Source organism: Nematostella vectensis, chromosome 7 (genome assembly GCF_932526225.1).
Source record: "Nematostella vectensis chromosome 7, jaNemVect1.1, whole genome shotgun sequence".
Lineage (NCBI taxonomy): Eukaryota > Metazoa > Cnidaria > Anthozoa > Actiniaria > Edwardsiidae > Nematostella > Nematostella vectensis.
Genome location: NC_064040.1, coordinates 15778953 through 15794411, shown reverse-complemented (window position 1 = coordinate 15794411; position 15459 = coordinate 15778953). Strand labels below are relative to the sequence as shown.

General features: G+C 41.6%; 3 protein-coding genes across 11 annotated transcripts in view; 1 reads left to right on the top strand and 2 right to left on the bottom strand.

Annotated features, from left to right (window-relative positions):
• Window positions 1–3078, top strand: part of LOC116609934 — a 35252-nt gene extending 32174 nt beyond the window's left edge. For all 8 annotated transcript variants that reach the window (XM_032370764.2, XM_032370765.2, XM_032370766.2 and 5 more), the window contains 4 exons: window positions 67–201; window positions 375–545; window positions 928–1848; window positions 2246–3078. In XM_032370764.2, the coding sequence (XP_032226655.2) occupies window positions 67–201; window positions 375–545; window positions 928–1848; window positions 2246–2339 (1321 nt within the window). In that variant the 3' untranslated portion in view covers window positions 2340–3078. The remainder of the gene's footprint in view (window positions 1–66; window positions 202–374; window positions 546–927; window positions 1849–2245) is intronic.
• Window positions 2898–4899, bottom strand: LOC116609936. Its single transcript, XM_032370774.2, has 2 exons — window positions 4557–4899; window positions 2898–3990 (listed from the first exon to the last, which is right to left on the bottom strand). The coding sequence occupies exons 1-2, from the start codon at window positions 4884–4886 to the stop codon at window positions 3343–3345; spliced, it is 978 nt and encodes a 325-aa protein (XP_032226665.2). The 5' UTR covers window positions 4887–4899; the 3' UTR covers window positions 2898–3342.
• A 1107-nt stretch (window positions 4900–6006) lies between these two features.
• On the bottom strand, window positions 6007–14900 carry LOC5502516. 2 transcript variants are annotated; one of them, XM_032370771.2, is made up of 10 exons: window positions 14568–14900; window positions 13395–13615; window positions 11836–11912; window positions 11452–11504; window positions 10636–10777; window positions 9843–9950; window positions 9414–9509; window positions 8744–8889; window positions 7169–8137; window positions 6007–6758 (listed from the first exon to the last, which is right to left on the bottom strand). In XM_032370771.2, the coding sequence occupies exons 2-10, from the start codon at window positions 13504–13506 to the stop codon at window positions 6668–6670; spliced, it is 1794 nt and encodes a 597-aa protein (XP_032226662.2). In that variant the 5' UTR covers window positions 13507–13615; window positions 14568–14900; the 3' UTR covers window positions 6007–6667. The 2 variants fall into 2 exon arrangements, with proteins under 2 accessions (XP_032226662.2, XP_032226663.2); XM_032370772.2 differs by lacking the exon at window positions 14568–14900 and adding an exon at window positions 13701–13848.
• Window positions 14901–15459: the final 559 nt, after the last annotated feature.

Sequence of the window (15459 nt, the reverse complement as noted above, 5' to 3'; positions counted from 1 at the left end):
CCTCATTTCATTCTATTTGAATTGCACATCTCATGGATCTAATCTAATAAGTGATACCTTGTTCAGATTGACTCCTGAAATGAGAAATGACCTGTCGAGTGCATCAGTTGAGTCCGAGCTCCAGTCCTCTCCGACAATGATCAGGACCACGGCCGAAGCGACACAGGAATCCCTTACTAGTATCCCGACTTCACCAAGCAGGTAATAGATCGTGACCTTGATGATGCTACCTTAGATAATCAGTTGATAAGAAAAATCGATGTCTCGTATTTATTTATTGGCTCATTATTAGAACAGCAAAAAAACCTTTATGTCTGAATGTCTTGCATGATCTTGTGTCATATACTCATATACCTCTTATGTCTCGTGCCCAGTCCCATTTTGTCTCCATCACCGCACAGTGTGCTTTCCCGCGTGAGGTCTGGGGAGAGGAAGTGTCGTCCAGTCAGTGCGGGAGACCTCGATCAGTTCTACGATTCGGAAAATCTGCGAGAGTTCACGTCAATTACAGAGGAAAATGAGGACAAGGACCAAAAGTCGCCCACGTGAGTACAGGATGACCTATGTGTTGTTTGGAAAGTCTTTTTTATCAAACACGCTTGGTACAAATTTCCAGTTTCTATTGGATAATTACACACATCTCGACTCTGAAACATGAGAGAACGGGTCTCTTTAGTGATTCTAAAATAACAAAATACCGCTCCCTAAGAGTTAGTACGCAGCTGCTTTGTCTCCTATTATCTTTGCTCTACAAAGGAGTTCTTTTGTCTCTATTCTTCTCGTTCTTTGTGTCGAGGTACGGATATTGTTTATTTGCCCAATCAAATTGCAGCTTGTAAGAGCTGCGTACTGACCCCTCCCTAACCCATCCCTAGTTACGCGCCTACATTGCCTGTTCATATAAATAACATACTGTGTTTGGCCTAGGCAAAGCAAACTGAAAATGGCCAAAGATTCAATGACTAGAGCATGGCAAAGACGTTCTAAAAAATGGCGACGATCAGTAGACGAGATATTTACTGATTCCAAATCCGATAGCACTTCGGCTATCTCCGAGCTCGGTCGAGACTTTCCGATCGAAAATCGCACGAGCGATTCAAGCTCCATAGCGCCATCACTGTCGCCAACAGGGACCATCTCCCACTCAACCTCAGAGCAAAATGTCTTTGCGGACGAAGACGCTCAATTCTCCAAAGATAAGGACACTGTCAAAAAGGACAATGAGCTAAAGCACTTGAGTAATGATAGTGCGGCAAATTTTGATTTTGAGATTTCCGTAACCCCGAGCTCGGCCGACGCAAGCCCGAGTATTACGCTCACGAGAAGACGAAAAGTTGCCGAGCTATGGAGACCTGTATCCCTTATGCTTCCCTCACAATTAGCCCCAGAAAATGGCAACGCAAGACTTAAAGCCACGAGTTCTGAATCCCACATGGTAGCAACAGATTCGGAAAGTGATATATGGGTACGCAGACCTATGCCGCAACGCTCGCGTTTTACCAGATCTTCATCCGATGGTGTTCGGCAACTCGTGATGCGTTCGAGACAAGCCAGCGTGACATCATGCGACCGTCGGATCTCAATTTGTAGCAACGGAAGCTTGAATGAATCAGAAGACTCGGGTGTATCCGGCACACCGGAGACGTCGCCTAGCAACACGTTACGGTCACGTGGTCGTAAGTCTAAGAATGGTGAGCTCGAGGTTGTTGATGGAAAGGTTCCGCTTCGACATCGCAGGAGTTGGGAAAAGCTGTTTGTCGCGGACTTGGAGTTTGGAGACGAAGAACAGGAAGAGAAGACCAACAAGAAGAAGTTTAAAGATGTTATGAAGAACCTTTTCAAAAGAAAGTAAGTAGGTATTTTTTCATTGAAAATTGTATAATTCGAACATTATAGGTACACCCCTATGTGCACAGGGGGTTGGGCACGTGGTTGTTTGTCCCCTCATTAAATATTTATGACTGTTTTACGCTTCTGATAAAGACCAGATAAAACCCGACACGTTGGTGGTATTTTACCGTACCCCACTGTCTAGATAGTCTGACTTCTCTGGTGCAATTTCCAACTCACCTGTACTTTTTCGCTTAACTCCACAAACCCGTCAACCTTGCGACAATTTGATAACCTTGTGGATTTTCTTTTGCCGATAATTATGACCTGATGTCTCGCCAGGTCTGTTGCAGTGTAGTTAATATATTGACGAAGTCTTAGGAACATTTTTTATTAAATTATATTTGTTCTACAGAAGCAGCTTGACGGGCTCAGACACGAAAACCTCCTCACCTACGAGCTCCACTCGAAGCTTTATCGAACTTGGCGAGAAAATATCGACAGTATGACGACACAGTTTGCAACAGTCTTCATATCAACCTGAGAACGTAGACTTATCGTGCTTGACGAGGAATTGTCGACGATATAGCGACGAAGGTTGTTCCTTGCAACCAACGGTTTTCGATCGATGTGTGATAGATAAATATATATTATGTTTATTCATTATTGTAGGAGCGGATCTAGCATTTTACTATATTATATTCAAGATCGCAGTAATACTTGCGTAGTTTTTTGTTGTTGAAATATCAGGAAATCGTATTTGTTAGAAGAAAAATTTAATTCATACGCTTGTTTGCAGTGCAAACATTCTATTCATGTATAAACAAACGTTTAATTATTATATACTTGGTTTGGAGAAAACAACTTCTAAAGTTTTTATTTATTTTGTGTAAAACATGAAATTGTCAGCAATTTTTAATAAACTAATTCAAGAAAAAATATATTTGATTTCTTAGTGAACAGGGAAAGGCAAATATACAAAAAAACTCCCAGCCTCAAGACTACCCCCACCGTCTACATCAACCCCCTATCCCCTAAACTTCGACAACATGAATCATAAGTTGACGTATTTGGGGCATCTTTTAATATTACATCCAATCCTATATGATTCAGATTGAAACAAAAATAAATCAAATGCACCACCATGTAACCTTGTTTTAGAAACAAGTAAAGTGATCTCCGATCTTTGGCTAGAGCGCCCGAGCTGCACTATGTTATCACAGAAAAGATTCATACAGTACTTCTCGTTAAAAAATAATTAAAAAACGAAGAAAAAGGAGGGGAGGGGAGGGGGGGCTTTTAATGCTGATTTCCATGGAGTAAGACACACAAGAACTGTATTTCGGTCATTGAAGGTTCCCCAGGTGGTAATATGCTTCTTTTCACAAGATGAGGAGGGTAATTAATTCACAAAATTATAAGTATTAACAAAGTAACAAACAAACCAAAGCCTAACAGCAAGAACTCGTGACAATGAAGCAGCAGCTTCTATGTCGTTCTGTGTGCAATCTTTTACAAGTAGCTCCCGAACCACATATTGGTGGAAGAGTCCTGCTGATTAGTACACCGAAAATTGATGTTTGAAAACCCGTAAAGACCAAAATTGTCTTCTGAGAAGACAGCGTTAGGAACCGCCTGCCATTTACCGCCGCACCCCGCAGACGCACTCTCGATACAAAACTCAAAAAAGCCGTCATGCTGGAAGAGAGGCTCCATGATGTGTTTGCGGGTGAATCCTCGGATATTCAAGAACTCGACCTCCCTACAAGCAGGTTCAAACAGAGGGCCAAACACATGAACGGGGTCAGCGGACGAGAAGTTCCCGCGCAGGTAATCCGTGTAGTCCACGCCGGCGCGAGGAAAGCTGCACGTGACTCGCCAGTGCGTGGATACGTTCTGGAGGGCTTCCATGCGGGGGAGGGAGAGTCGGTACTGGCTCCAGTTCGGGTTGTCCTGGTTCTTAGGGGCGTTGACGTAAAGGGCTGTAGTGAAGTACTGAGGCGGAGGGGTGGCGTCTGACTTGACTAGTGTCCACAATGAGCCCGGTTCAGAGGTGAAGTCACACGTGACTCTGTAGGCGTCGCCGGCGTCGTCCACGATGTAGAACTTGGGCAGGTGCGTGAGACCTACACGCGCGTAATCCACGCACGAGCGTGGGTCCTGGGAATAAAAGGAATACAAAAACTAAATTGCATGTTTGTTCCACGAATAATCAAAGCAACGAGAAATGACAAAAAGAGCTGCGGAGACCCTGCGAAAGTTCAGTAGCATTCGCGTCAGAGCTCTAGGGTTCAAAACCAAGTCATTTCCAAAAACACCGATAAAAACGGGCCCGTTATAATATAGAAAGCTTTTTGTACTCACGAAAAACCTCACCCCACCCCAGCTAAATCTCTTACAGATTTGAAAATAGGCGGGCTTTTTTATTATTGAAAAACAATACTCTATAATAAAGAAGAGACATTTTAAAAAGGAATCGCAAAATATTCAAGAATAACTAATGTGTGAATACTTCATTTCTATTTTGTTCCGGTGGGTTTGCGGATTAGGGAATACTATCGAATACTTCGGTCAGTTCAAGAATTAAGGGAAATGCTATGGCATATGAGAGGCTTTAAAGACCATTTTATGTCCTTAGTTTGGTCCTCTTTGAGAAAGAAAAGGAAAATGCAGGTTGTTTTTTAAACTTTCAAATCAAACATAAGAACGCGCTGATTACAACTTACGCTTTTTGCAAGTGGGACTGCCACAAACAATGATCCTGGCTTCGACTTGACGCACGCACTGAGATCCTTCCTCGACAGGAACACGTCAAAGATCTCGCACAGGCCAAGGGCCTGGTCGTCGTCTTTTGCGCGATAGTTGTAGTAGAGGCAGAAGTCTTGTCTGCGGCACCGCGCACTGCACGCAATCAGCCCGGCGACGATCAAGGACAGGGAGGGTGGTAAATCCAGCGCCTTGTCCTCTTCCGTCACACCCGACATGGTCACGAACTCGTGCGCAACCGTGTGCACGAAAAGAACGAGAAAAACGACGAGATACGCAAGGTCTGCCATGGTGTGTGATAAGTCAGCTTGTGTAATAGGGCACTAATTTACCTGATGTTATTTTAATATGTTGGTGAGTGATCCAATGCCATCAATAATTCATACGGTACAAATGAAGCAAAATATTTTTATCAGTTCGGCTCGAGTAATAAATCGATGAAAGTTGGTGTGTTGGAAAAAATATAAAAATCTTAACTTTTATTTCTATGGAACTTGAAACTTTTAGAGAAACTAATACAATCTTGACTGAAGATATTTCAAACGTCAATAATTTCTTGGGTCGTTAGACCCAGGGGGTCTAAAGGGTAATACAATTATTTGCTTGATGTGGTAGTCCAGTGTCTAATATATTCGTAAGATCTAACAAATTACTCTTCCACCTTGTAGGTGCCCCTTTAAAAAAAAAATTCTTGGAAGCTCCAAGCAAAGTTAGCATAACTTATAGTCATTAAAGGCCAAAAAATAGGGGTTCAAGATTCAAGAGATTCAATCGCCTACTCCAACCTATGATTTTCATTTTGATAATTAGAATAATTGTTGCTTATAGCCTAGACTCCAAAGGCTTCCTACATGTACTAAGTCTCTACGTGAACTTGGGCAAATTTAAATCTTAATATCTGAGGCATCAGCTAATGAGGAAACAATCAAGCCCGCGTCCTCAATCGCACACCGCTTTCATACTCCACTGGAATTTCAATTACCAACCTGTATACTCCTATTTCAAATATGGTTGCACTCTTGAAACAATGTATCGCAACCCGCAGAGCTACATGGGTAACGTGTAAATGGATGAATTCAAGTGTGTTAGGCCCCGGCAAATGTTCACAGAAACAAGAGCAAGAATGCTACTACTTTTGAGGCCTGCATTTTGATTTTATTTTCGCTTTTTCGCTTATTTATTTGATACTTATAAAGCACAGCAGGTTAATTATCTGAATGCAACCCAATCGAAATGAGTCAATATATATATTTCTTTTGTTAAAAGTCGTGCTATTTGGCTCATTCTAGAAGCGTAAAAGCTAATTAAAAAGGAGATGTAAACATGAGAGTAGGTTATAAATAAGGACTGCGTAGGGGTCTATCGTTACATTAAAATTATCATCAGGGGAAGGGGGTAAAGGATGCATTCTCAGATATAAAGATTTTTATTGGTTTTATGACGCGATTGTAAATACAAAACTCCTGGTCTAGAAGCTTCTCGTCTGATTCCAATGTTTGTAATTATTAAAGCAATCAAATGGGATTGAAATTAGAGGTATGAGTTCATCTCACAATATTGGTTATACATCTATTTCAACTAATGTTGCAACCTCGAAGCCATGTATCATAGCCCGCTGTGGCTCATGGGTAGCTCCTTGGTACATAACCAAGAATGCTTAAACTTTTCAAACCTGTGTTTTTTACGCTTATTTTATTATTTATTTGATACCCATGAAGCACTGCAGGTTACGATTCTCCGAGTGCAACGTCCGAGTGCAATATTTGAAAGGTGAATATTATTTATATTAAGAATCATCCCACTGGGAAAAACAACAATGAAATTTGATATGAATAAAATCGCATTGTCGAGTGATAATTTTTTTGCATTTTGTAGATTATATACATGGTACATCAAAACGTATACATCTTATAATTACTTATACAGCAGAAATCATTTGCATCCCGTGACGCATTCGGAGTTCCTGTGGTGGGGGGCAATCTTGTTATTACTCAAAAAAGCAGAGATCATTTGCATCGAGCGAACAAGACGCGACCGGGGTTCCTGTGGTGGAGGGCAATCCTGTAATTACTCATACAGCAGAGATCATTTGCATCCCGCGAACAAGACGCGACCGGGGTTCCTGTGGTGGAGGGCAGGTTTTAACGCTGATGTGCGCACTTCTGAAATAAAGAAAGTGAAATGATTTTTTTAAACCAAGATATTTGCAGGCTAATCTCTCTTTACTAATCCGTCTTTTCGAATGGAGTGCGTAATGTAAATATTCTCGTGATATATGCTGGGGAGTTTTTGGCGCAATTTAGGTCACGCAAGGAGTCGAAACTATAAGAATGTTCTCAATATAAGTGCACATTATTTAGCAGATTGTTTAATATACCCCTTACGAAGCCCTTTTCACAAGTGCAAATGTGTATAAGAAATGGCAAACGCCAACGGAACAACACAGCTCGACATGTCACGCAACACTAAAACTGGACCAATGAGGTTTTGACTTGCAGCTGCTCACTGATTAACAAGCATGTTAATGAGTGCATGGCAAGGACCTGAAGCTGCCAAGGGCTCAATTTCTTACCCGCGTTGTTTTCCAGGTCTTAGTTGCTTGAACAACTCCCTGAGCGACATCTTTTTCTTGGTGTACCGACCGCTAACAGGCATAGAAACGGTGGAGAACCCGGAGCCAACACTAACGCGGTCTTCATCGATACTCTCCTCTGTATAACCCGACCGAAAGCTGGACTGTGACCCCGAATAAAGACCACAACGCCCTCCTGGTAGAGACTCGCACGAGTTTTGAGGTGTCCATGACATACGCTTCCCGCAGAGTCCCGCGCGTGGCCCGCTTTGACCCGCAAAATCTAGAGTTTGAGGAAGAAAGCCGGAGGAAAGTCCATCCGAGTAGGCTCTTTTTATTGACTTTTTCTCCAAACAGGGGCCAATATTTAAGGCAGGAAAACCGCCAGAGTCATCTCCAACATTATTATTGTTATTAATACTTTGCTGTTTATCTTTATTCGCAGAAAAAAAGCTCCCAACAAACATACTCATAGGTCTCCCCTTTGCATTACGTTTTCCTTTATCATCCGGGACAGTCGGTGAATCAGTCACGCCACATCGTCTGATGGCGTCACGCAAGTCTCTGAGTTCTTTTGTACCGCAGCTGTCTCTCCTGTCACGCTCCAAACTGTCCTTATTCTCTGGTATTCTGCCACCAGTTTGCTTCAAAGTTTGTAGTTTTAACAGACTCGGCGAAGTGCAAGAATTCGCAAAGTCAAATTTCTGTTGTGCAATCTCCCTAAGCCCGCAATCTGAATCCCGTATTTGCACACTATCATTAGGAGCAGCCATTGGACGGAATTTGTTGTTGATAGTGCTTTGGGCCGTTTGTCCCGAGTCCCCCTCGTCGCTTGCGTATCCAGATGAATTCGAGGAGCATATGGAAACTGGGCGCGTCTTTATATCTTTCGCTCGCTCCCCTCCCTCGTCATTGTGATAGACTCGAATAAGCTCTTTTTGTTTTAAAACTGGACGTCTCTTAGGAAATCTGAGAAATAAAAAATATCTTGCTAGCTCTCTGTAATATCAATGACAGAAATATATGATAATGGTCCTCAATTGAAGCCCATCTTAGATATAGTGGTAGCTGATTGTCTGCGATCAGGTAGGAAGGCTAGGCCGTAATACTGGAAGCAATTTTCACTCTTCTGAAAAGCTTCTTCGAATTGAGTGTAAAGCATTATATTAGAAAACGAGACTTTGTCTGCCACCTGAACGACTGGAAACACTAGAGAGGCAAGTTCAACCGACTAATTGCCAGACAGCACACGAGTCAATGCAATTAAATTATTTAGTACACTTCAGTTCCACAAGTCTCCTTTAGAAGGGGCTTAGCACGTGGATAGAAATTCAAATCACTGTATCATTCAACAAGTCTTGAGATTAGGGCAACGAAATTCAAGCTAACCGAGAACAATTCTTGCGTTGGATGAGTTTGGCGGAGTTTGGAGGTGGATTTGGGCCCAGAACTGTCTTATTGTATGCAATAAGGTGGGCTTTCATGGGATGAGGCCGTGACGTTCGCATAGATAAGTGGAAAAGAGCTTTTGCTTGACTCCTCAAGTGATTTGGCATCATTCGGGTTCTTACTGACCTCTTTCGTGCCATAGTTTCAGACACGAGTTTAAGTGAGTTCTGGATCGAACTGTTTAGTTCATCCACGCTCCGTGTCAGTGTAGTAAAGGCTTGCTCCACGTGGACACGGTCTGGGTGACTCACGTCTGTGAACTTGACTAATTGCTGAAGACAACAAAGCGTGTAACAATGTCAGTATTCGACAGTGAGAAGAACTTTACTGAGGAATCTTGTGCGATCCGCACTATCGTGGTCAAGACAAGTAAAGGGTTTAAGAAAGTTAGCCCATCAGCATAAGATAATGGCAGTTTTGCTTGACACTAACTTCATATCTCAGGCGCGTACACAGGGGGGTTTCCATATGATACCTATGACTGTGCCCCCCCCTCCCTTGGCCAATCCTGGGAACGCGTCTGTATCTATGAGGTTTCCGTTATGTGCTGATGCCGGCGTACCCAGGATTGGCTGAGGAGGATTGGCAGGATTAGCTGAGGAGTGTATGGGGTGGGGGAGGGGGGATATGCTGCTTATCAGTCAGTACGTTGTTCGCATCCTCATTGGCAAGCTTCTTAAGGGGATGGCTATACGACAGAACGCGCCACAATATAAAGATCGGCTAAGAAAATACTTATCAAAGTATTTCTATACACAAAGTATTCTATGCGATCCCATGATGGCATTGCACTTACTGATATAAGAAGTACGTATCTTGGCAGTCTCTGTATTGGGTTCAGGAGATACGCCTGGAGATCCAGCCCGTTGCACGGCCAATTTGCACGACATGTCTGCATACATAAGACGAGTGTTAAAAAGGGTGATTCAATAGCATACAGTCTGCAGTCATTTGACAGCATGTGTTATGTATAAAAAAATACGCCTTATGTAAAGGAAAGAGGGATAAATAAGATCCGGTTTTCATAAGTACATGGTCTATACGAAAATGGAAATCGAAACACACGATTCATCTTCATAGAATCTGCATTCCACCAAGTTTATGGAGTCTCGTATCCGGAATGTGAAATCCACGTTTCTGGAACCGGGGAACAAGGTCCTTGTATACGAAGTCCAAACATTTTTTGATCCCTACAGGTCACGTGCTCATTGACACTGGCACTCACCTCCAGGAAGTTATCAAACTTGTGCGAGCTAAGTCTCCACTTGTGGATCGTCCTGATCGCTTTAGGGAAGTTGTTGGAAAACTCGGAGTATTTCTGGACCAAATCCCCCTGAAAAATAAAACATTTTGGTGTGAGTGTTACATGAGTGTTTCTGGCTAGGAAAGGACAGGAGTGATGGTCTGTAAAGGAGGAAATTTTCGCGAAATAACTTGCTAAGTTTAAGCGTGCGAACATTTCCAGATTCACACCGAATTTATAAAAACGATGTTGTAAAAACGCTAGGGCCTGGGCCTATTTAAAAGTGGCGATCACAAAATAGTAGAAAACACGAATTCCTGCAAAAACATTTTGACGCACACAGTTTAAGAGCGTTAAAAAAGATAAAAAATGATTGTAGCGGACTTCCAAATATGGTATGTAATGTTCTGATAAGGAATTGTCCGAGCAAGCTATAAAAACGACAGTTTTCAAAACAAAATTGACTGATTTGTTTTGCTTTTCGCGCTGCGTACATTAAGGTCAGCGCTCATAAGATCTACCACCATGAATAAATTACCACAGGGTGCCTAACTACAGAAGCAGAGGAAGCATGCCAAGGTCAGAGTGATTGGCACGTGGGTGCTGAGGTTGCGGGGCGGGGTAAGTTGTTATTACAACAGCCCTCCCTCCCTCCCTGGTACAATTCGCAATGTGACCATTGTTGAATCGCCAAATTAATCCCCAATCTTATGCGATGACACAATTGATGCAGTGTCGGATAGTTTACTGCGCTCTGTATTATTGTTGTCGTTACCTGCTCATCCTGACTGAAAAACCGGACAAACAGGTCACCGAATGTGCTGCGGTAATTCCACTCTTGAATCCGCTGACTCAGCGTTTCGTGGAGACGAATATGTGAGGTCAGGATCTCACTCAGACTCGGCGGGAAGATGACACTGCGAGTGGACACATGAAAAGCAAATTAATTTTAAAAATTTTTAAAGATTTTACCCATGCAACATAAGAGAGAATTTCTTATTAGACTTGCAAAGAGCCTCTGTCATCCGCCATTGTTTTTCATCCAACAAAATACCAAATGTTAGGAATCATCCATTTCCATCGGCTCATTTAGTGAAAATATTAAAATATATCTACTCAATCTTGCAAATGAAGTACAACATTTTGTTTTCAGATGGTCTTTTGAGGTTTTGTTATAACTTTTCTTCAAACAGGCCAAAACATTACCATAGGGGTGACTGTTAAGGGCTCTATACTACTGGCTGTTTGAGGAAAACTTAAACACTAAAACAAAGGAATGTTCCTTTTCCGTAAAATATGGTACCAAAATGGGTTTGTGATTAAAGGTATTTTTTCGTTGTTGAAGGATGCCCACCCTTCAACTTAATCTAATAATTTCTCTTGAATTTATAAAAAAACATTACCAGAAAGATACAGATATAGTATAAGATGGATGAAAAAAGAAGATTATCATGGAGATAAAGAACAGTAAAATTTTAATACATCGCATCAATAAAGAGGCCCTTGGCGTCTCCTTCATAAAGACGTCTCAAATGTATGTCTCATGCTGTAATTAGTGTGCAAGAGGCGGCGCTATTTTCGGCCTACTCACTCGACATCTTTGGTTGGAATTATTCGCAGGCGACGGAGTCTGTCCTCAAAAACCTAAAAGATCAAAGCGAGAATTTTTTAGTTAACTGAATTATCCCAAGAATGGAGAAATCAAAACTTTAAGCCTCGATTCTCATGTGAAAATTAAAACGCAATGTGCTCGACATAAACCTCTGACCTGAAAACGAAAAGAAACAGTCGAGAACTGCTAGAGCATATTCCCGGGAAATGATACTAGTCCTTGAAGCAATAACCCTAGGGGTCTAAACCTGGGAATAAAATTACGTCGCGAGTATAAGAAAGACATGGAAGCGGCTCTATGATTTTGTCGTTCTTTATTTGAAATTCTAGCTCAGAATCACCTCTGACGCGCATGCGTACTCACATCTCGAATCGTCTCCAAGCATTTGATGTACTTTTCTTCAGTTTCCAAGATCTCTTGCACGATAAGCAGCCTTTTCTCTGAAATGAAGGATACATTTACATTGAAATGTATTTTTATTATCTCTAAAGTCTATGTCTAAGGCTGATTCTGAAGTATGCGAAACTTTTTCAACTGGAGCCGTTGAGTGTAAATCAGCCTACGACTCCGCTACGATGCTCGACTACGAAAGTCGTAGCGTGTAGTTCAGGGCTAAGACATGTCGTAGGCAGGTCGCATACGACTAAACCGTGCTGTCTAAATCGACCGTTTGCTTCACGGAAGAAGTTCTATGGAATAGGACAGGCACATGGCTCGACTATCACACGTGCATTATGTTGTACGCTACAAACTATCGCGAGATAATTCTCTCAAAAGATAACAGCGTCTTTTTGACACAAGGATCATACTCCCGAATTTAACAGTCTCAATGGGGGCACCTGATTTACGCTAAATGATTAGGCGTTTTTTCGTTTAACTGTTGGAAAAATAGGCGTTTTTTTACCTTAACGGTTAATTTTTCGGCAACTTTATAACGGTTAACGGTTATTTTGTTCTCAAATTAACGCTTAACGCTGAATTGTTGTGCCTAACGGTTAACCCCTTCGAGACCCTCTTAACTCAAACGGAAAAGGAAAAGAAAAAGAAAAAGGAGCACAAAAATTTGCTGATCTAGGTATGCCCTGTTTTCTTAAACCAGCATGTAGTTCCTCTTTGAGACTCTTAATAAAGTGAGACAAATAAGATGGGAATGCTATTGGTGATAGAGGGGCTGCAAAAATATGTCACGCTAAAATGTCTGGTTATCTCCTCGTTTATCACGCTCCTCAAGCGCTTTGCGACTCGGCATTAAGAATAACAGCTTCAAACACGTGTTTTCCAATGACTCGGGAAAAAGCAAGATCGTTACACATGAGAATGTTTGTTAATTATCAATATCTCGAAGGCTCTGCCAAACAAATCACTGGCAGATTTGCAATTCTCGCGGCTTATTTTAAGGATGTAAACTAAGTGTTATTTCCGACGCGCCGTTTTGCGTCTGCCAGTTCGTTGATGCGTGCTTTGCGGCTTTCTCTCATAGCCTTATAAAGAAATAATGCCATTTCAACAAAAGTTATGACGAAAAAAATAACAAAAAAGGGTCGTGATAAAAGTAGCAGAACCATGTCTCAAAAGAAGTATACTTCGCTGGTTCTGCAATCCATATAACGAATTATTTTTATGGTATTTTTAAGTGGAAGAAAAAGAATTTTGGACAACAAAACAACCTTTACAACAAAATATCTCTAGCTTGTCTCAAGTGCGACGCGTTATATTCTAGCAACGAACCGATAAGAAACAGATTAACAAAGGGGTCGTTACCAAAACCGTTTTCTTTTCAAATGATAACATCGTAATCCAAAATGTAAAGCAATAAATGTTTATTATATCACGTCTCACGGCTTGTTTGGTTCCCATGATCGGGTTTTCAATAAGTAAAGGCTCTCGTGCCATTCTCGTGCAACTTAGGCAACATGACTCACCGTCATTTCTTGAGAGAATCCAAGACGGGCTGTAATATTGGCATGTCGCTCGCCGGCCCAGCAAAGGGCGCCTCGGAACCACAGACGAAGGAGTCGTTTCACGATCCACCATAACCCTTACAAAATCCCTTTTTTTGGATTCGTGGTTGTAATATTACGTCTTTCCCGAGTCTCTTTTAGATGGGTTCAGCGTTGAAACAGTCTGGACGGTGCGGCTGTATCTGTAGTATGAATCAAGCGATTACAAAACGACTCGCAGGGATCGGATTTCTTAGATCATTTCGAGTGCAAATCAAATCAACAGACCTTTTGAACTCTACTTCTAGAAAAGAAAAGCTTTTTTTGCCCAAAAAATAAATTGATTATCTAATTAATTGTCGTCGTATGTCCAACCAAAATAATGAAACAGAAAGTGTCTCAAAGTACGTCTGGGATCCATTATAATAAGATGAATTCGTCATGGGTGATAATTTAACTTCCGGTGCGCGGTTAATCCTCTAGATTATGACGTCACTTCCTTCTTTGTGCCCCTTTCACGCTCCCGTTTGATTGGATGTGTCTCGGGTGGTTGACGATGGGGAACCAAGGATTTAACCACGTGGACCGGCCCCTGATAACAGTGTGATACCTCCACGCTTTGCTCAAATACTACTTTGCATCCTCTACGCAAAGACTGCAGCATTACACACCCAAACCTTATATGGGAATCGTAAAAGCCTATTTTCGAGTCCTCTTATCAATTATAAAGTAAAATAATGTGGTGATTCAAAATATTGATAGACCTGTAGACAGGTCGAAAAAGCGTTTTTTTATATAGTTATTTTTCTCTTGTGTTTCAGATTTTGTATTTGCCTAGTTGTGAGCCTTACATAAATCGGACTCTGGTTTAAAGACTTCCCGGGCGAAAAAAAATTTTTGTTTTGTTTTTCTTTCTGCTCGAAGGTATTTCCTCCTCTACGGCATAAGAATGCAAGAAAGAAATTATTCACTTTTATTTTCCCTGTATGCGCTTCTAATAGCGTCAATTTCAATTTCAAAGCGCTGACCGGATTTTGTGGAAATATACACGTACGTGATAGAAAAAAAAATTCATTACAGCAAAAAGAGTGTGAAATAAGGCTGATGTTTTCTATAGAATAAGTGAAAATTTTTGCGAATCCCACTATTACTCACCTTTCTGGTGTGAAGCGCAACCGGCGACAAGTTGAATTACTTTGTGGCTGAACAAAGAGGACTTGTCCTTACACTATCCCCCGGTGAACAGATAACAGATCTAGACTTTCTTATCTCGTGGGAACAAATTCAAACTACGACTGTAGTCAAAACAACGTGTTTTTTTATTGTTATTTTAGTACCAGACCGGAAAAGATCCACAAACAAATTGGAGGCCATTGCAACGCTTTAAAAATCTCACAGGGGAGATGTGCCGAGTCACGACATTTTAAAGTTCAAGATGGCTTTATGACTCGCGTAAAGTCAGAGATGCTTCTGTGGTTTCATATCAGGTTTGGAGATATGTACAGGACCCGAAATGATCCCAGGACCCGAAACGATCCCAGGACCCGAAATGATCCCCAAAAGTACCCCAACTGATCCCGGGACCCGAAACGATACCGAGGAGTCCCCGAAATCAACCCCACGGAAATGCGGTAATGGACAAAGGGAAAGCAGAAGAAGCACTTCCAATTCTTAAAGCATAATTTAGGGTTGACAGCCAATCTATTTCTAAATAACATGACTTAAAAAACTTAAATTCCAATACAATACTTCTATTTATTACATTGCCCCGGCGGTAAACCCATAAACAGAGTCCAAAACAAGCCAAAGCACAGCCTTGCTCAGAACAACCAAACTTTTGACCTTCGAAACATTTGCAGTTCCAACACATGACTCTGACACTATAAATCTCGTTTCCGGTAAACATCACCCTAAAAATCTATATTCATTTGACAACCAAACGTGTTTTTCACCACGAAATCCATGTTCACACGAGCGAATATTTACCGACAGCCGGTTTGGCCGAGAAGATGGAATTACAAAAGCACACTGAGTAATGCACTCGAAC

Bases quoted from the DNA above. Each gene is read 5' to 3' on its own strand.
- LOC5502516 (XM_032370771.2), bottom strand. From the start codon at position 13,506: ATGGTGGATCGTGAAACGACTCCTTCGTCTGTGGTTCCGAGGCGCCCT. The intron at 10,778-11,451 runs GTGAGTAGGCCG...GTCCACTCGCAG, and splicing joins ATTCCAACCAAAGATGTCGA to TGTCATCTTCCCGCCGAGTC. The intron at 9,951-10,635 runs GTAACGACAACA...TTTATTTTTCAG, and splicing joins TTTTCAGTCAGGATGAGCAG to GGGGATTTGGTCCAGAAATA.
- LOC116609936 (XM_032370774.2), bottom strand. From the start codon at position 4,886: ATGGCAGACCTTGCGTATCTCGTCGTTTTTCTCGTTCTTTTCGTGCAC. The intron at 3,991-4,556 runs GTAAGTTGTAAT...TTTTATTCCCAG, and splicing joins CAGTCCCACTTGCAAAAAGC to GACCCACGCTCGTGCGTGGA.